Source organism: Acipenser ruthenus, chromosome 4, assembly GCF_902713425.1.
Source record: "Acipenser ruthenus chromosome 4, fAciRut3.2 maternal haplotype, whole genome shotgun sequence".
NCBI lineage: Eukaryota > Metazoa > Chordata > Actinopteri > Acipenseriformes > Acipenseridae > Acipenser > Acipenser ruthenus.
In genome coordinates this window covers 2,163,186-2,185,157 of record NC_081192.1, presented here as the reverse complement: position 1 = coordinate 2,185,157, position 21,972 = coordinate 2,163,186, and the positions used below count along the sequence as shown (strand labels likewise).

The 21,972-nt window shown below is 37.8% G+C and overlaps 1 protein-coding gene across 1 annotated transcript in view; it reads right to left on the bottom strand.

Annotated features, from left to right (window-relative positions):
• LOC117400757 (protein FAM135B-like) overlaps nt 1-21,972 on the bottom strand; it is a 107,830-nt gene that overhangs the window by 60,189 nt on the left and 25,669 nt on the right. Inside the window, exons 2-3 of the mRNA XM_059021291.1 lie at nt 12,967-13,063; nt 6,092-6,171 (exon numbers count right to left, since the gene is read on the bottom strand). Of these exons, the coding sequence (XP_058877274.1) occupies nt 6,092-6,171; nt 12,967-13,043 (157 nt within the window). The 5' untranslated portion in view covers nt 13,044-13,063. The remainder of the gene's footprint in view (nt 1-6,091; nt 6,172-12,966; nt 13,064-21,972) is intronic.

Sequence of the window (21,972 nt, the reverse complement as noted above, 5' to 3'; positions counted from 1 at the left end):
GGCCAAAGGTAACTCTGAAGGAGCTGGAGAGATCCACAGCTGAGACGGGAGAAACAGTCCATGGGATAACTATAACCCGGACACTCCACAAAGCTGGGCTTTATGGAAGAGTGGCGAGAAGAAAGCCATTGCTGAAAAAAACCCATATCAAATCCCATTTGGATTTTGACAAAAGGCATGTGGGAGACACAGCAAACATGTGGAAAACGGTTCTCTGGTCTGATGAGACCAAAATTGAACTTTTTGGCCTTAGCGCAAAACACTATGTGTGGCGCAAAGCCAACACTGCTCATCACCCTGTGAACAGGGTGGCAGCATCATGTTATGGGGATGCTTTTCATCGGCAGGGACTGGGAAACTGGTCAGGATTGAGGGCAAGATGGATGGAGCCAAATACAGGGAAATTCTAGAGGAAAACCTGTTTCAGACTGCAAGAGACCTGGGACTGGGGCGGAGGTTCACCTTCCAGCAGGACAATGACCCTAAACACACAGCCAAAGCGACACTGGATTGGTTTAAAAACAAGAACCTGAATGTCTTAGAATGGCCCAGTCAAAGCCCAGACCTCAATCCGATTGAGAATCTGTGGCAAGACTTGAAAATTGCTGTTCACCAACGGTCCCCATCCAGCTTGACAGAGCTTGAGCAATTTTGCCAAGAATGGGCAAAAATTGCAGGATCCAGATGTGCAAAGCTGGTAGAGACTTACCCAAAAAGACTCACAGCTGTAATTGCTACCAAAGGTGCTTCTACCAAGTATTGACTCAGTGAATACTTATGCAACCAATAATTGTCTTTTTTTTTGTTTAAATAACTTTTGTGTCACAATAAAAAATATGTTGCACCTTCAAAGTGTTAAGTATGTTGTGTAAATCAAATGGTAAAAATCCAAATTAAATCCATTTTAATTTCAGGTTGTAACACTACAAAATGTGGAAAAGTCCAAGGGGGGTGAACACTTATGCAAGGCACTGTATATATATATATATATATATATATATATATATATATATATATATATATATATATATATATATATATATACAGTGCCTTGCAAAAGTATTCAGACCCCTGACCAATTCTCTCATATTACTGAATTACAAATGGTACATTGAAATTTCGTTCTGCTTGATATTTTATTTTAAAACACTGAAACTCAAAATCAATTATTGTAAGGTGACACTGGTTTTATGTTGGGAAATATTTTTAAGAAAAATAAAAAACTGAAATATCTTGCTTGCATAAGTATTCAACCCCTGTGCTGTGGAAGCTCCCAGTTTACACCCATGAAAGAAATTGCCCTAACGAGGACACAATTACCTTACCATTGGCCTCCACCTGTGAACCATTAAAGTTGCTGTCACATTTTCTGGATAAAAACCCCACTGTTGAAGGATCATTGGTCAAGCTGTGAATCTGAAGGAAAATGAAGACCAAAGAGCATTCTACAGAAGTTATAGATAAAGTAATACAAATGCATAGATTAGAGAAAGGGTACAAAATAATATCCAAGTGTTTGGATATCCCAGTGAGCACAGTTGGATCAATAATCAGGAAGTGGAAGCTGCATCACACCACCCAGGCACTGCCAAGAAAAGGCCGTCCCTCAAAACTCAGCACTCAAACAAGAAGGAGACATGTGAGAGAAGCCACAGAGAGGCCAACAATCACTTTGAAGGAGCTACAGAGTTCAGTGGCTGGGAGTGGAGTAATGGTGCACCAGTCAACCATATCAAGAGCTCTGCATAATACTGGCCTGTATGGGAGGGTGGCAAGAAAGAAGCCATTACTCAAAAAGTACCATCTGAAAGCACGTCTGGAGTTTGCCAGAAAGCATGAGAGTGACCCAGCTGCGATGTGGGAAAAGGTTTTGTGGTCAGATGAGACCAAGATAGAGCTTTTTGGCCAAAACTCAAAAGCGCTATGTGTGGCACAAACCTAACACTGCCCATGCCTCAAGACACACCATCCCTACAGTGAAGTATGGTGGTGGCAGCATCATGCTGTGGGGATGCTTCTCATCAGCAGGGACTGGGCATCTTGTTAAAATTGAAGGAAGAATGGATGGAGCAAAATACAGGGAAATACTGCAAGAGAACCTGCTTCAGTCCGCTAAAAAACTGAAGCTTGGGAGGAAATTCACCTTTCAGCAGGACAATGATCCCAAGCACAGCCAAAGCAACATTGGAGTGGCTCAAGAACAAAAAGGTGAATGTCCTACAGTGGCCCAGTCAAAGTCCTGATCTCAATCCCATTGAGAATCTGTGGCACTATTTGAAAATTGCGATACATGAATGTCTCTGCAGAGTTAAATAGTTCACAGCAATGACATATAAACCATTCATACTTTGCTCGATGACGCTCGTAGACAAGGTTGGTTTCACACTCAAAAATCTGGCTAGCAGGGTGCTGGAAAAAATTAAAGAAAGAAATGCAGAAGTACCAATTTACTTACACTGGATTCTGCTAAACTGAATGAATCAAACGAATCGAGTCAGTAAAAAGAATCGAACTGCACGTCACTATTTTTCAGGCCAGAAAAAGAGGTTTAAATAGCGCACCTATCAGGGGTTAAAGCCTGGTTCCCATACGCACTAGTAAATGTATTTTCATTCTGATTACCATAGTATGGCACAATAAAATCAGTGTGCACCATAATATGCCCACTATTACACACTATAATGAATACAACTGCAATAGGAAATACAGATATCATTAATGTGCACAGTAATTGCAATTATCGTGCACCATAAAGTTTAGCGCCCTTTCCTAAATGAGGCCCATCGTGGGTCTTCATCAGGTGTTGCAGCCCAAATGCTTATAATGCTTATGCTTATAATGTCAGAAAAAAACATTATGCTTTCCTTTCATTGTAAATAAAAAGAGATTTAGTATAATTTAATTATAACGCTATTACTAAATGAATCATACAGCATGGTTATAGCAGCAGTTTTTAAGTATTGTGTAAATATTTTGTCTAATAGTTAAAAAGTACAACTGTTATAGGGGTGTCAGAGTTTGTTTTCAAAAGACGATGTTACATATATACAGATATACATACATATATACATACACCAACGTTGCCTTCTAATCAAAATTGTAGCTATTAGTACTGCCATTGCCTTATGTTTTCGCCTATTGATTCGCTCCATTGCCGCTGTACTTCTTTATACATCCAGGGCAGGTCAAACAGGAAAAAGTCACACATTGTGCATCCCTTCCTGCGCTTTGATTGGGCAGTGTGTGATGCCCGCTCGCATTGGGCAGCGTGTACCGGGCTTAGCAAACAAGAGATGCAGCACAGACAAATTGTTCATTAGACGTCAATATCCTTTAAATAAAAAAATGTAAAATATATATTTTGTTTATAATTTCAGGCAGTTCTCTAGAAAGTGTTGTAAATGATAATTAGCTTTAGTATAAGCGACATTGTTTCCATAACGTTTGCATACATGTGTTGCAACAGTGTGTGATATAGACATCTATTTCGATGTGACATTCAGCCCACAATAATATAGAGCACAACAACAAAAAAAAAAAAACTACATACAAAACATTTTTTAAGTGCATAATATTTTCAATCTAATTGCATATAAAAGTAGCCGATAAATCAGATAAATTCAGATAAATCCCCACATGTCTAGGTGAAGTACTTAGAATGCTATATACTTGCACAGAAAACGCCACAGGGAAGAACAATGGTTAAAAAGCTTGAGTGTTAATCACTGAATGAATGAGCTGAGTGTCAACCACACAGTAGTATACTGCAGCTGCTGCTCATTGTTCATTAGCCATGTGATTTGCACATATGGGCTTCATATGGGGTGCGGGAGAAGCATTTGAACGTCCATAGGAAGCAATGGATGAAATGTGCTCTCGGCATTGTACTGTGTGGATTCACAGTACAATGCAGGATGCTGCCAAGCGCTATCGGAATGAATGGCTATGAATACAATAAACAAAAGTGCATCCATAAAATGGTAATTAATGACTTACCCATAAGAATGTTTTATGAGTTTTATGTTTTATGACAGTTGTATAACAGCAATGTGTGCAGTCTGTCAGATCTGCAGTCATTCCTGAGATACCTGAAACTGACATATAGCATTCTGCTGACATACAGTATATCTATTTACGATCACACAGAAGCAACTGGCAAAATAACCAGAAACTGACTTCAGTCATTGCAAGCTATATCCCATCTCTGCTACAACCTGGTCGTGATCGACAACTTCAAGGGCCTGGTGTTCATCTGATCCAGGAAAGGTAACTTAAAACTGAAGTGACACGTCTCACCCAGTGTGTTTTAAATACACCAGTCAGGCTGAAAAAGGAGTCGGTCATAGCAATTAGGTGTACCCATGTTTGCAGGTATCAGCTTTGTCATCTGCTAGAACTGTGGCTGTCTTGTAAAATGATCGAAGGAGATAAGAGGCTTGTGCAGGACCCTCCTGTTAAACCCTTTGAAGATCCTTGGAAATAAAAACAATCAACAACACCTCAGCCCTGCTAAACTACTCGGATTCCAGTAATGTAAAGGATCTGTAAATATTCCAAACGGAATATACACTTAACGCTTGCTGCCATAATTCCTATTCTCAGTGCTGGTTTCATCTGGAAAGGATGACTGTTTTGAGAAACATCAAAGGAAAGCATGCACACTGTTATACTGTAAGGCATTCCACTCTGCTGCTAATAATTGTAATCATCATGGGAATTATATATGTGCATGCCTTGGATGTTTTGTACAAAGAAAACAGATATCTATAATTACTGCATACAACACAGTGGTTTACATATTTCTTTTTCTGCAAAGCCATCAAAAAAGAAAAATGTACCATCATTCAATAATATTTTAAAATAATAATAATCGCAGGAACATAAATTACATTTTAGATTCATTTTAAATTCCAAATACTTCTATAATTTTTATTTAAACTAATGTGGCATGAAAAAGTGTGTGTGTGTGTGTGTGTGTGTGTATATATATATATATATATATATATATATATATATACACACTCATAAAAAAAAAAAAATATATATATATATATATATATTTTTTTTTTTATGATACTTCCACATACAGATGTACAGTAAATAAATTGGTATAAATGAGAATCCCACAATTAAGGAATTGAAACTGTTAATACATTCAAAATGCACACAGCCGTTTAGCAACCAGCTTTAGTCTTGGGACCACAGTGAGACTTTTGCTACACGACCAGCTAGTGAGAAAAATGAAATGGGAGCGACTTTCCGTCGCATGACTGAAGTGTCATTAACCTCTTAGCTTGGGAGCTCAGCAGGTTGTGTTCACATGTCTGCACATTTGTTTGTCAGGTAACCTGAGGCCCTGAAGCACAAGATTAGGCCCAAACTTTCTGCTAATTCATACTCTCATGCTTTTTGATTTTAATGTTCAACTGGCAAGTCAGTGGAGGTACTCTATTTGAGCTGGTGTTTTTTTTTTTTGTATACAAATCTTTTGTTTTGTTTTTGTTTTGTTTTTTTATATAAGACTCCCAAGTATTTTTCTACAATACAACAGTTGTCACTGACAGACAGGATATGTTAATCTGGATTCAGATAGTAAAAAGTTTATACTTCTAGTCATCATTTTATTTACAAGACACGCATGGCTGAACACCTTCTTAGGGTTACAAACACTGGTTTACAGCCATCTCAAATGAAAAAGGATACCAAACATCACAGAAAACAAGGAGCGTCTCTGTATTTGATTAGGTCTGTGCCATTACAGCTGGCAAGCATTTGCTTGTTTTAATCTTGTTAAGTGTCTGTCATACTAAAACAAACAGCAGCAGCAGAAACACAAAGCTTACACGGATGTGCAGATAAAGTCAGGTCAAAAGAATCTGTTTTGGCAAAGCTGCCTATTTTTATTGCCCAGGAACTAGGACACCAGATAAGCTATTTGATCTTTTACAGTTTTTCTTTTTTTTTTTTTTTTTGTATAGAGAATGTACAGTATGAGGAAAGTTGTCTAAAATGTGAGAATAAACTACCTTCTCACCAGATCACCTTACTTGTAATGTTATTTATTCTTACCTGTAATGTTATTTACCCTTACCTGTGGGTGTTGATGCTGTCACTATCAATCGGTGTGGGATACGAGATGATATCTTCAAAGCAGCTCTCACCTGGTAGTACCTATGGATATAAAGTATAATACAATAATGCAGTGCATATGTGTAATAACTTTTCAAAATCACACACTGAATTAAATACATGCAAAAGCAAAATGCAATTAAGATACAAGAAGTATTATTAGTATTTTTATTTTTGCATTGGAGATCATGGAATCTTGATGCTGACCAGAAAACACAAAAGTCAGCAAGTTTAAAATAAAAGGTTTTAAACTGAGTCACAACAAATCTGTCAAGGCCCCATGAGGAATATTTATCATTGAATAATCTGAAAACACTACACCAACCCAACTGTAAAACTGTATTTGTCTGGTGCATTCGTTGTTCTCTTCCTCTTTATATACTGAAAATAATATTTATTTATTATATTGTTGTAGTTTTTTATGTGCTTTTATTAATTGAAAAAAAAAATGGATTTAGCTACTTTTCTAAGGTTTCCTTATTGCAGAAAAGTTGAGGAATTGAACTACAAGTACAAGCTCTCGTTTTGCCACAAGGGACAATAATGTATCCACAACCAAAGAAAAGAAAACACAGCTGTGATCACTTTGGCTGGGTGCTACAATGCACGACTAACAAGGAATTTATGGTTCTACAACTGCAATTTGCTGTATTCCCTATACTATACAGGATTTTTTTTATTTAAATCACAACCCTTCTCCTCATTTAGATGGCAATGTGTTTATGTTACTGTACTTACATGTTTCTGACATTATCGATACATGAAAGTTAAAAGTTCTCATTTAAAAAAATTTTTTTTTTAAAAGTCACATAACACCTCCCTCCCACCCAAAAAACACATACACAATTCTTAATGCAGAATTACATTTAATCTGCAGAGTCAATGAAGGTGGATCCGCTGCTTGTTGTAACTGGTGCTGGAAGCACACCAGGTAAAGAAACCCCTATCAGTGTCTCAGTCATCTGGTACTAGTGTAATATTTGAAAAGCAAACGTGCGTATGAGACATATCTGTTAGATCGAACAAGCTCGGATAAATGAATGCATTGCAATTACTTTAAGCATTAGCTTAGCAACCCATCACAAATGCTGCCAGAGTTCTGTCACAGAGCACAGTTAAGAAAATCATAGTAAATCACACTGCTGTAAGTATATCATAACCAGACCTGAACCAAACCCTCCCTTTCTGTACCCTAAGAGAAGAAGAAAGTCATGTGACACAAAAATAACCCATAACCCCCCCCCCCTTTCTAAACAAGTCAGTTCAAGGTAAAAGTAAAAAGTAAATTGTTTCAAATTGTTAACATTGATTTTTCAATTTAAAAACGAAACTGGATTGGCCTTGGTCAGAATGTAATGTAGAGTATTACATTTGGGGAGTGGAGAAATCAGTTTCCTGCATTACTGTGTCCCTGCCATCTGTCATCCCCTACACACATAAGGTTAGAAAAATGATAAAAATAACATAACAATACACAGTCGGAGGTGGTAGCCCTAAATATCGATGTCAGAGATGGCTTGAGTGGTGCGTGTGGGTGGTGATGTCAGGTTCAGGGTTAGGGTTAGGGTTTAAACACAAATGATACGGGGCTAAAACACCCGCAGCCGTACCTTTATTAAATAAGAAAACAAAAGAGTTAAACAAAACACACCAAAAGAAAAGGGCACATTGGCTAAAGTAAAACAACACACACGCTGACACTTATTATTATTATTCTGTGTTTATTTAGCAGACGCCTTTATCCAAGGCGACTTACAGAGACTAGGGTGTGTGAACTATGCATCAGCTGCAGAGTCACTTACAATTACGTCTCACCCGAAAGACGGAGCACAAGGAGGTTAAGTGACTTGCTCAGGGTCACACAATGAGTCAGTGGCTGAGGTGGGATTTGAACCGGGGACCTCCTGGTTACAAGCCCTTTTCTTTAACCACTGGACCACACAGCCTACTACGCCAACTACGAGTACCTTTGTTCACTGGCTGGTAGCATTCGCTCTCGATCTTAACTCTCCTAACTCTCCTCTCAACTCTGTGCCTGGAGTGTTTTTTTTTATACTGTGGCTGGTGCTTTAATTACCTATTTAAACAATTACCTTATTAAGGCTCCAGCCACAGTCCCACAGGCTTTATTGGGATGGGGATTTAACCCCATTAATGCCAGCTACCCTTTATGAATAATAAATAATAATGTTGAACGGCATTCGTCCGTCCGCACAGAAACACATACAATAATAATAATAATAATAACAACACAAATACAAATGGAATACACACATAAATAACCCCAAGGGGAGGGCACCCTGTCACAATCATACACAACACTTTGGGGCTAATATTCAGAACTGCACCATGGACTAAGTGATAATGGTATAAATGGTATAAGACTAGCTAGTTTTATACATTCTAACTTACTTCCAAATGGGGCCCCCCATAATGACACATCAGGCCTTTTAGACAAAAACTCAGAACAGCACAACCAAGACATCAATCAGATTGTAATTTAGTTAAAACACTCCTGAGGTTGCACGTTTGATTCAGCATCCATTAAGAAAAAAAATAGTTAGCAATATTCTTGTGCCCATTCCCTGCTTTAAGTGATTTATTTCACTCAGCTCAGCATTTGCAATAATTCTGAGTGGTCTGTCTTTCTATGAATACTAAAGATATATATATATATATATATATATATATATATATATATATATATATATATATATATATATATATATATATAATGTATTTATTTTAATGAGTTTATGCAACATTTATTCTCTAAACCCACTTTTTGTTTTTACAACAAAAGCAACCGACATATCAATATATCCACTAAAGGGGGTTAGTTATAAAACAAGGTTTAGGGTTTAGTTTAGAAGATCAAATCTGAGTAAAGCTAGCATTTCAGTGAACCACAAACCAGATGCCTGTTCTTGATTGTCAGCTGAAGCATCTTTACTGCAGATCCATTTTGGTAAAAAAAATAAACAAAAAGATGCCCTTTGCTCCAGAAACTCATTTGCTCAATTGAAAGCAAAATTAATCTCCATTTTTAAATTTTATTACATGCAGCATGGTCCATGATCTCACATCACTTGGACAACAATTTAGTTTTGGGCAATGAAAAGCAACAAAATAAATCAATATTGGAAAGTAAACGCTCTCTTGATTTTGTAACATTTCAGATTTCCTCCCTCATTTAATTATTTTGAAACGCCAGCAGAATTTTTTTTTTTTTAAATGAGAATGCATTTATTTATGTATTTATTTACGCTGCCCTCCCTTTCTTCTTCCATTTTCAAACAATGATGCCCCTTGACTGCAGCAATCCCCACAGCTTTTGTTATTAACTTATTTTTAGTGTAACTGAATATCACCTGAATGAGTGTTTAAAGCTATGATTATCATTCTCACTTAACTGTCAGTTTTCATTAAATCTCCCTCCTCGTCAGCTGCAGTATTGATTTAATCCAATAGAGACTCTCTCCTTCTGCATGGTGGTAGCCATGTGTGACGGGGCACACCCCGCCCGTGTCTATTGTATGGTTTTGTATTATTATTGTTTGAATGTATTGTTGATGTGTGTAAAAACACGTTCTTTTATTGTTAATTGTTTTGCAGCACTTCCCCATCCATGCTAAACTCGTGAAAATGTGACCGTCTCCAGATTGATTAATGTCTGATTCAAACATTCAAAATCCTAAAAGGTATAGATAATGTCGACCCAGAGGACTTTTTTGACCTGAAAAAAGAAACAAGGACCAGGGGTCACAAATGGAGATTAGATAAAGGGGCATTCAGAACAGAAAATAGGAGGCACTTTTTTACACAGAGAATTGTGAGGGTCTGGAACCAACTCCCCAGTAATGTTGTTGAAGCTGACACCCTGGGATCCTTCAAGAAGCTGCTTGATGAGATTCTGGGATCAATAAGCTACTAACAACCAAACAAGCAAGATGGGCTGAATGGCCTCCTCTTGTTTGTAAACTTTCTTATGTTCTTATGTTCTTCTTATTACTAATTTGGAGATGGTCACATGTATAAAAACCTGCAGTTTTGGCTGATTGGGGTTGGTGAAACAGATGCTTCTTATACAACCGGAGAATTGCTTGCACTGTCTGATTATTCTTTAGTAGTTGGTGCTGATATGAATGCAGTGTTTGATACTTCGTTAGATAGATTGGGTTCCAACTTTTGTAGCTCACAAACAAATGTAGCCAGCGCTTAAATATCCTGGATCTCTGGCGACTACAAAATCCCACAGCTAGAGATTATACTTGCTTCTCGGCTAGAATTGATTATATTTAAGTTTCTACTGAATTAGTTTCCAATGGCAATACAGTAAGCATATTTCCTGTAGTACTTTCAGATCATAATTCATTGCAATGCGCATTTCAATTTCACCCTAGTACAACACAGAGAACTGTACGATGGCGATTTAACATTACTTTAAAGATTCAGGTAAGGACCCTGCCATGGTAAGGGAAGCTACTAAAGGTTTTAAAGATTCAGGTGAGGACCCTGCCATGGTAAGGGAAGCTACTAAAGGTTTTAAAGATTCAGGTAAGGACCCTGCCATGGTATGGGAAGCTACTAAAGGTTTGAAAGATTCAGGTAAGGACCCTGCCATGGTATGGGAAGCTACTAAAGGTTTTAAAGATTCAGGTAAGGACCCTGCCATGGTAAGGGAAGCTACTAAAGGTTTGAAAGATTCAGGTAAGGACCCTGCCATGGTATGGGAAGCTACTAAAGGTTTGAAAGATTCAGGTAAGGACCCTGCCATGGTAAGGGAAGCTACTAAAGGTTTGAAAGATTCAGGTAAGGACCCTGCCATGGTATGGGAAGCTACTAAAGGTTTGAAAGATTCAGGTGAGCACCCTGCCATGGTATGGGAAGCTACTAAAGGTTTGAAAGATTCAGGTAAGGACCCTGCCATGGTATGGGAAGCTACTAAAGGTTTGAAAGATTCAGGTAAGGACCCTGCCATGGTAAGGGAAGCTACTAAAGGTTTTAAAGATTCAGGTGAGCACCCTGCCATGGTAAGGGAAGCTACTAAAGGTTTTATACAGGGTAACAGTACAGCTTTTGCTTCTCACCTAAACAACAAGCCTTCAGACAATTAATGATTTAGAAAAGCGTTGTCACATACTGGAATCTGCATTAAAATACAATTATACGCAGGCAGGAGAAGACAATTTGCGAACAACTAGGGCTGAACTTAATGATTTGTTACAACATAGAGCAGAATTTATTATGCATAGGGTCCGTCAGAAATATTATTTTCATGGCAGTAGACCAAGTCGTTTGTTAGCACTTAAATTAAAACAAAATGAAGCCTGTTCATCTATTCAAGTTATTGGATCACCCTTAAAAGGTCAGGTGTCTGACCCTAAAGAAGGGAAGGGATTCAAAAAGGGTTCTAGGCTCGCGTGAGGATTTTGTAATATTAATACAGTATTAAATAAATTGACCATTTGCTTCAAATAATGTCCTCCCATGCATTACCAAAGTTACATTATTGTACAGTAAGCAACCCTGATGCAGACTATTGAAAACGTCCTAATTTATGTGGAGAGGCATGTTGCTTACTTTATATATATTTAACTCCAGTAGTTAGCCACTGCTTTTGATTTTCCTCTCTGTATGCTTTCAGAAAACAAAGCTATGCTTGTCCACTGAGATCACATGTTAATCATGCACATATCTGGCAGCAAGAATCACATGTCAATTATGCACATATCTGACTACAATGAAGGGATGTGCACAGCTGACATGCTGTGAATACTGTGCGCCCTATTTTTAAGCAAATGTTTGGAAAGGACCCGTTTTAATCATGTAACACGAAGCACGGTGTGGAAGTACATTACCTCTGCCAATACTTACTGACTCTTGGGCTTCAATCCACTGTATTTCACTGCATAACAGACTGCTTTGTGAAGCGCAGCAGTGTAACTTTGTTAACTGTTAAAACACTAGCACTGAAATGAAAACATAACTTTTTCATGCAATTGTCATGCCGTTAAAATGTTTTATTCCTTTCGGAAAGATCTTGGGTCAAAACAGGCCCATTAAGTCAATGTTGTTTTGTTTTTAGGATGGTTAAAAAAAGGAAACAAAAAGAAATCAATTAGCTGGAGGCCCTGTGAACCTTCTGATAACCCAGAATCCTTTGGTACTCCCTCTGCATCTCTGAATGACAACTGCAGCCTAGATTGTAGTACAATATTGACCCTGAGTTTCAATGATTGCCTGTGACTTTTTAATACAATTAAAATCTGGATTTTTTATTCTTTTTGCAGGAACAATGACCACCTCTTGATTGAATGCAATGTCATATTTATATAGAAATATCAACATCAAATGCATTGATAATTAACACATTGATTGTTGCACTGCTTGTTCTTCTTGGCAGTAGCTCATTCAAAGACAGAATCTGAGGAGTTCATTCAATTCACTGATCCTGTTCTTATAAAATGACATGGTAATTGGTGTCAAAAGTAAGTTCTCTGCAATTTTAAATTAAATAATTGGAAAAAGCATCCAATGAGGAGAAAATATCAGGGGGGGAAAAAACAAAAACAACATAAACACAGTTAAAAAAAGAAAGGAAACGCAGCCAGTTTACAATCACAGCTCACATTTTATAGTAACACTTGGCAGCCAAACACTGTCATCATGTGGGAGAAATGAACACGATCCAATTGCCAAACCTGTAGTTAAAACATGCAAATAATACAGATATTTAAAAGATCGTGTTTTCAACGTGGGGTCCCCCCTTGATCTTGGGGTTGTCTATACTAAATCACCCCCTTCACACATAGAACACAACAAGGTTACACTTACCCTCTTTGAAAAAGATCCACATTATAAAACTTGTGCAGCTCCACAGAAAACTCCACGGTTCCCTGTACTTCAGACATGATCTATTCCAGCTCATCACCTGAAAGACACAAAGAAAATAAAACTGTTGTTCTGAATATAGAAAGGTACAATAGATTGTTTATTACAGTGAGTCTCAGGAGTGCTATGGGTCCAAGCAGAAACAAATAATTCATATTGAAATGTGACAGCCAGAAAGTAGTAGTTCATATTTATTAGTGGTGGGACAAACACAGGATTTTCATGTTTGGATATTCACTCATAATTTAAATATTCATTCAGATATTCGTTCATTTTCAAAAAGTAACAAAAGCCATCCATTCTATTACTCTGAACGCAGCAGAGACAGCATAGCAGCAGGGGCAGGGGGGTGTGACCCCAGTGCGTGTGCCTTTATTTTACAGCAAGACGTTACACTATGTAACACGTTGAAATAGAAAAATATCCCAGGAGTAAAGAATATGTTGTGTAGGTCTTACTTTACCCAGTAAATTAACTACAAAACAAAGAATGCCAAATAGCAGTTCAAGTTAAATGTTGTTTGGTTAATTCCCGAAATAAACAGTACATAAAGTTGAAACCGCATTTTATTTATTTTTTAGCTTTTTTTCATTCCTTGCCATTGTCGTTTCAATGCAGTAAACAGTGGCCACAGACACATTTTCATAAAGGTTTACTTGTGCCTTTTTGGAGCTGAACAAGCAACTGCTGTCTGCCGCATCCTTCATCCACGTTGCTCCGGCGTGTTTCCTAATTTCATCTTGCCATCTTCCTGGAGGTCTTCCTCTTGGTCGCTTTATATCTCTTGGGATCCAGTCTAGTATCTCCTTGGTCCAGCGATGGTCTGTTCTTCTTGCTACATGTCTGGCCCACACTGCCATTTCAGTTTTTTCGCTCTTATAATAACATTGCATACTTTTGTTTGCGCTCTTATCCATTCCTTCCTTTTCCTGTCTCTTCTTGTTATTCCCAGCATGCATCTTTCCATACTACGTTGAGTCGTTTGTAATTTTTGAGTCATTTTTGCATTGAGGGTCCAGGTTTCGCATCCGTAAGTTAGCACCGGCAACACGCATTGATTGAAGACTTTCCTCTTGAGGCATAAGGGTAGTTTCTCTTTTAGAACCATGCTTAATCTTTCAAAGGCACTCCAGCCCATTTCTTCTGTTGATTTCGCACATTTGGTTCTCCGTTGCAGTATACGTAGTTATTGACATCTTCAAGCTTTATCCCATTGACTTCAATTGCCTGTGGAATGGTATATTTATTGAACATGACTTGAATCTTCTTCAGGTTCATTTTCAAACCCACTTTGATGCTAACCTTGTGTAGTTCTTGTATTCTTGTTTGTAATTCTGGGCACGTTGTAAATATGAGGATGTCATCAGCAAATCGTAGGTGATCCTGTGTAAACAGTCAAAGGCTTTTTCAGTCGATGAATCCCAAGCTAAGTGGTAGTTCGCTGGTTTGAATCACCTATCACAAAGAGCAATTTTTCATTGGCCATTTCTGAAACTGTCAGGCAACTTCTATGATGCAGTAAATGAGTGCAAGGTATTTTTGTCGAATACAAACATTTGATTTTTGTATACGAACACGTCAAAAAATATTTGTTCGAATATTCAGAAAAAGAAATCAAACAAGACAATCACCTTCTTAAAGACTTGATTATTATTATTATTATTATTATTATTATTATTATTATTATTATTATTATTATTATTTATTTCTTAGCAGACGCCCTTATCCAGGGCAACTTACAATCGCAAGCAAATACAAATACATTCAAGTGTTACAATACAAGTCATACAATAAGAGCAAGAAATACAATAATTTTTTTCAAGTGTGACAAACCACAATTCAATAATACAGCAGATTGGTTGATTTATGATGTATGGTGCTGTGCCGAAGTGTGCATTTTCTGTTTTGTAGATTTTTTTCTCTATGGTTTGCAGACTGTGCCCTGAGCAGTGCTCTCTCTGAAGAATGACCAGACGCCTGCTTAATCCACCCTAATATCAGAGTGCAAATCACGCATGTGTACAGATGGATGATATTTTTTAAACTATAGTCAGACTGTAACATTTCACTACTAAACAAAAATTAATGATCTAAACATATTAATGATCACAGGTAGTCCATCTGAATGCTAGAATGAATACTGCAATAAAAACTAAATACTGATGTGCAAAAAAAAAAAAACAGTATGGCTTAAATCACCATCTTGAGTTGCACCCTTTTGTTTGTTACAAATCAATACTGATAACACAAAATTCTGCACATTAATTGAGTTCAAAATGTAGTTAGTAAAATTGTATTATTAATGAGTAGGGTGGTATGCCTTGTTTGCACAGGGTATGTCTTGGATTTAAACAGAAAGGCTACATCATCAGGGAAGAATCACAGCAAACCTACAGACGTGCTCAAATTTGTTGGTACCCTTACAGCTCATTGAAATAATGCTTCATTCCTCCTGAAAAGTGATGAAATTAAAAGCTATTTTATCATGTATACTTGCATGCCTTTGGTATGTCATAGAATAAAGCAAAGAAGCTGTGAAAAGAGATTAATTGTTGCTTATTCTACAAAGATATTCTAAAATGGCCTGGACACATTTGTTGGTACCCCTTAGAAAAGATAATAAATAATTGGATTATAGTGATATTTCAAACTAATTAGTTTCTTTAATTAGTATCACACATGTCTCCAATCTTGTAATCAATCATTCAGCCTATTTAAATGGAGAAAAGTAGTCACTGTGCTGTTTGGTATCATTGTGTGCACCACACTGAACTGATCAGTTTCTGATCGCACCATCCGTCGCTTTTTGAGCGAAAGTGGGCTTCATGGAAGAAGACCCAGGAGGACTCCACTTTTGAAAGAAAAACATAAAAAAGCCAGACTGGAATTTGTTAAAATGCATATTGACGAGCCACAATCCGAAAAATCACAGACGAAAAAATGAAGCTTTCAAAGAAAAGAACACCATACCTACAGTGAAACATGGAGGAGGCTCGGTTATGTTTTGGGGCTGCTTTGCTGCGCCTGGCACAGGGTGCCTTGAATCTGTGCAGGGCACAATGAAATCTCAAGACTATCAAGGCATTCTGGAGCGAAACGTACTGCCCAGTGTCAGAAAGCTCTGTCTTAGTCGCAGGTCATGGGTCCTCCAACAGGATAATGACCCAAAACACACAGCTAAAAGCATCCAAGAATGGATAAGAACAAAACATTGGACTATTCTGAAGTGGCCTTCTATGAGTCCTGATCTGAATCCTATCGAACATCTATGGAAAGAGCTAAAACTTGCAGTCTGGAGAAGGCACCCATCATACCTGAGACAGCTGGAGCAGTTTGCTCAGGAAGAGTGGGCCAAACTACCTGTTAACAGGTGCAGAAGTCTCATTGAGAGCTACAGAAAACGTTTGATTGCAGTGATTGCCTCTAAAGGTTGTGCAACAAAATATTAGGTTAGCGGTCCCATCATTTTTGTCCATGCCATTTTCATTTGTTTTATTATTTACAATATTATGTTGAATAAAAAATCAAAAGCAAAGTCTGATTTCTATTAAATATGGAATAAACAATGGTGGATGCCAATTACTTTTGTCAGTTTCAAGTTATTTCAGAGAAAATTGTGCATTCTTCGTTTTTTGTGGAGGGGTACCAACAAATTTGAGCACGTCTGTATGTACAGTGCCTTGCGAAAGTATTCGGCCCCCTTGAACTTTGCGACCTTTTGCCACATTTCAGGCTTCAAACATAAAGATATGAAACTGTAATTTTTTGTGAAGAATCAACAACAAGTGGGACACAATCATGAAGTGGAACGAAATTTATTGGATATTATAAACTTTTTTAACAAATAAAAAACTGAAAAATTGGGCGTGCAAAATTATTCAGCCCCTTTACTTTCAGTGCAGCAAACTCTCTCCAGAAGTTCAGTGAGGATCTCTGAATGATCCAATGTTGACCTAAATGACTAATGATGATAAATAGAATCCACCTGTGTGTAATCAAGTCTCCGTATAAATGCACCTGCACTGTGATAGTCTCAGAGGTCCGTTTAAAGCGCAGAGAGCATCATGAAGAACAAGGAACACACCAGGCAGGTCCGAGATACTGTTGTGGAGAAGTTTAAAGCCGGATTTGGATACAAAAAGATTTCCCAAGCTTTAAACATCCCAAGGAGCACTGTGCAAGCGATAATATTGAAATGGAAGGAGTATCAGACCACTGCAAATCTACCAAGACCTGGCCGTCCCTCTAAACTTTCAGCTCATACAAGGAGAAGACTGATCAGAGATGCAGCCAAGAGGCCCATGATCACTCTGGATGAACTGCAGAGATCTACAGCTGAGGTGGGAGACTCTGTCCATAGGACAACAATCAGTCGTATACTGCACAAATCTGGCCTTTATGGAAGAGTGGCAAGAAGAAAGCCATTTCTTAAAGATATCCATAAAAAGTGTCATTTACAGTTTGCCACAAGCCACCTGGGAGACACACCAAACATGTGGAAGAAGGTGCTCTGGTCAGATGAAACCAAATTCGAACTTTTTGGCAACAATGCAAAACGTTATGTTTGGCGTAAAAGCAACACAGCTCATCACCCTGAACACACCATCCCCACTGTCAAACATGGTGGTGGCAGCATCATGGTTTGGGCCTGCTTTTCTTCAGCAGGGACAGGGAAGATGGTTAAAATTGATGGGAAGATGGATGGAGCCAAATACAGGACCATTCTGGAAGAAAACCTGATGGAGTCTGCAAAAGACCTGAGACTGGGACGGAGATTTGTCTTCCAACAAGACAATGATCCAAAACATAAAGCAAAATCTACAATGGAATGGTTCACAAATAAACATATCCAGGTGTTAGAATGGCCAAGTCAAAGTCCAGACCTGAATCCAATCGAGAATCTGTGGAAAGAACTGAAAACTGCTGTTCACAAATGCTCTCCATCCAACCTCACTGAGCTCGAGCTGTTTTGCAAGGAGGAATGGGCAAAAATTTCAGTCTCTCGATGTGCAAAACTGATAGAGACATACCCCAAGCGACTTACAGCTGTAATCGCAGCAAAAGGTGGCGCTACAAAGTATTAACTTAAGGGGGCTGAATAATTTTGCACGCCCAATTTTTCAGTTTTTTATTTGTTAAAAAAGTTTGAAATATCCAATAAATTTCGTTCCACTTCATGATTGTGTCCCACTTGTTGTTGATTCTTCACAAAAAATTACAGTTTCATATCTTTATGTTTGAAGCCTGAAATGTGGCAAAAGGTCGCAAAGTTCAAGGGGGCCGAATACTTTCGCAAGGCACTGTAAGTGCCACAGATTTAAACTGGAAGCTGGAACAAACTAAATTAATCCATAATATTATGAGGTCCCAAGGCACCATGAAGCAACTCATTTAAATAGAAATGCCCTTGTCATAACCTAGCAGCAAACTTGAGATATAAGCAAAGGATTCAGGGCTAATAGAATGACATACTGCAGTGTAGTCACTGTGCACTCATTACACATGTGCAGTAGTTATTATTATTATTATTATTATTATTTCTTAGCAGACACCCTTATCCAGGGCGACTTACAATTGTTACAAGATATCACATTATTTTTACATACAATTACCCATTTATATAGTTGTTTTTTTTTTTTACTGGAGCAATCTAGGTAAAGTACCTGCTCAAGGGTACAACAGCAGTGTCCCCCACTGGGGATTGAACCCACAACCCTCCGGTCAAGAGTCCAGAGCCCTAACCACTACTCCACACTGCTGCCCCTGTAGCCAGACATCAGGAGAAACAGCAGTCTCTAATGTTTCAAAGTTGTAAACAGCACTGTCCTCTTGTGAAATTGATTGAGAATAAACACTGACTACTCTTATACTTATTAAATATAGGTGTACGTGTTTTATGCAATCACAGTATTAATGGCTTTGCAAAACAGCAAAAGAGAAACCAATCCCATCTATTGTATTAGTCAGAAAAGTCATTTAGAATACAAAAAAACAGAACTGTGCAAAAAGTGGATGGAGGGTATTAGTGGGTATTCAACTGGTTTCCTAGACTCCAAAATCACAGGCAGGTTTTTTGTCATAAACTCCTTACATAAATGAATAAAAATACAAACCAAAGAAGTAATCCAACCTGAAATACAAAAACAAATAAAGTTAGCATGGACTGCGCCTGTGCCTGTGGATAGTAGAGTTGTAACCTACAATCAGTTTCTACATACAGAAATCCAACCAGAGGGGATCAATGTGCCCTATCACTGGAGATGTAGCTCAACCCGCTGCATGAGCAGTGTGGAGTAGTGGTTAGGGCTCTGGACTCTTGACCGGAGGGTCGTGGGTTCAATCCCAAGTGGAGGACACTGCTGCTGTACCCTTGAGCAAGATACTTTACCTAGATTGCTCCTGTAAAAACCCAACTGTATAAATGGGTAATTATAAAAATAATGTGATATCTTGTAACAATTGTAAGTGGCCCTGGATAAGGGCGTCTGCTAAGAAATAAATAATAATAATAATGAGCAATTAAAGTCTGGAAAACATCCACGTCTCCAGGCTCAGTAACAATCTCAGCCTCTGGGATTTGAAATAAATTTGGATGCAGTGCCAAGACAATAGCAAACAAACATATCAATCCTAAATGTACAATAATCTCGTCAAAAACCAAAATGTATGTTGCAGAAGAGACTCAAGCTAATATGATTGTTTTTTTAACAGAAAGCAGACTACATGACCATAACAATGTCATGCAAAACAGACATAGTCTTCCTTGGTCCTCCTGGTCCCTGCAAACGTCATCTGCATTTTATGGCATCTGGCATATGGCAGTCGAATTAGTGCATATATGTTGTCTTAAAGAGTAAGTTGCAGGGTTATGAAAAATAGTGTTATACATCCCCACGTGTTGCTACAGCGGTTTAAATAATGTACCTGTAATCCTGACAACTTTTTACACTTACAGCTTTAAAGTCTGTTTCAAAGCTCTTTTCAAAATGTCTTCTCTAGTGCACTGATAGTGGAAGGATTATTGCCCACATTGTCAAACAGGTAACACAACAATAACAATCCATGATGTGTTACGGAGCACGGTGTTGCTTGTTACGGAAACGGGCTTGTAGCCAGGAGGTCCACGGTTCAAATCCCGCCTCAGCCACTGACTCACTGTGTGAACCTGAGTCACTTAACCTCCTTGTGCTCTGTCTTTCGGGTGAGATGTTGTTGCAAGTGACTCTGCAGCTGATGCATAGTTCACACACCTTAGTCTCTATAAGTCGCCTTGGATAAAGGCGTCTTCTAAATAAACAAATAATAATAACACTCCAGGTAATCCATTTTCACTGTTCTAGCAATGGAACTTTACAGACCCGATAACAGAAGCTGAGGGTCAAATTCAGCAAAGCTCTTGAAAAAATCTGATATTTTTAAATCTAATTATAAATATGCATTAATGTCCGATACAAGGCTTTCCTTTAGAAATTATTTTAAAGAAACATAGAGGTTACATTTTTAAACTAAATACTTGCAATAAGTGGAAACATCTAAATTAGTTGTGATGGAAAGTGCATTTCAGCAGTGCAGAAACAGAACTGCTGATACTAATTTACTTACAGACTTCCACCGAAATCATTCTCTGTCATTTGTATCTATGGCACACTTTAAAGTGAATCTTGAACAACTAAAATGCAGTAGATCCTCAAATGTTATATATAACACGTTTCTTATGTGCTATGTGTTTGTGTGATTGTGTAATGATAAATAAATAGACAGTGTAATTATAATGGCAAAATGCAGGGACTGTCAAAGAGGCAAAGAAGAAATAATTAGGTCTGTGTCAAATTAAAATGTTACCAGCACGGCAACATGCACTGACAGCAGTGACAAGAACAACACAGTGCCACGTCATATTAATTCATAACACTGTAATGAACACACGCAACTCAATAGATAAGGATTTCATGGGTATAATTCCTAATCTGAATACAATTAATCATCTATGCCATGTCGTCTTAAACTGTGTCTTTATCCATTCCTGATGGAAGGCAATAATGTAAAACAAAGAACTTAAAAAGCTAGCCGTAACAATGTGGTTTGACTGATTCAATAAAGCGCCTAAAGTGTGGCCAATATTTTTAATGTTGACACTGAAGCATGATGCAATTATTTCTAAAATACTGATATTGCATTTAGGGGAGATCTTCCAGACACATTGCCAAAGATAAAATATAATTATTTCAATGTTATGCTTGTATCGTGTTAAGACCGTATTAATCAAGTTTCAAGATAGTCATGGTGAACTGCACAAATCCATTGCTGCACATTTAGATAAAGTAAACTAGTGTCATCACAATTGAATCAAGTAGCTCTTAATATACAGCTTTTAGACTTTAGGATACTGACTATATCCCCATTGTTCATGATAATAATTATTTGTATTTGATGTTGCAGTGAAGGTTATTCCTTCAATTAAAAACTTGTATTATAAATATATAGTTTAGAGTACCAAATAATTTTGATCAGCTTGTATTGGTTCCGAGGCTTGCCGTTAGTCTGATGCTGATGACTTATCAGCTCAACAAGCGTACCGTTTTCATGGAATGGCCCTATTGACAAATGCTCCAGGTCAGGCTTTAGTAATTGCCTCTCACTTCTCATATGTCCTTAGTATCAAGTCGGTATATCACAAAATGTTTATAGCTCAGGTTTGAAGCAATCGCAATGATATACAACTGACAAGAAACTACTCACTGTAGAACAATAACTGTTAAGGTGCAGAAGGTCACAGCAAATCTATTCAAAATGACGTGTTTAACTTCATGTGTTCATGTGATACAGACCAGTGGTTTTCAATATTTTTTTTTAAAACTGTACCCCTTCTGTCTGGAAGTTTCAGCCTTGTGTTTGGTTCCGCCAGTCAGCTGCTTGCGCGGGACCGAGGGTCTGAGCGATTGGCCAGTG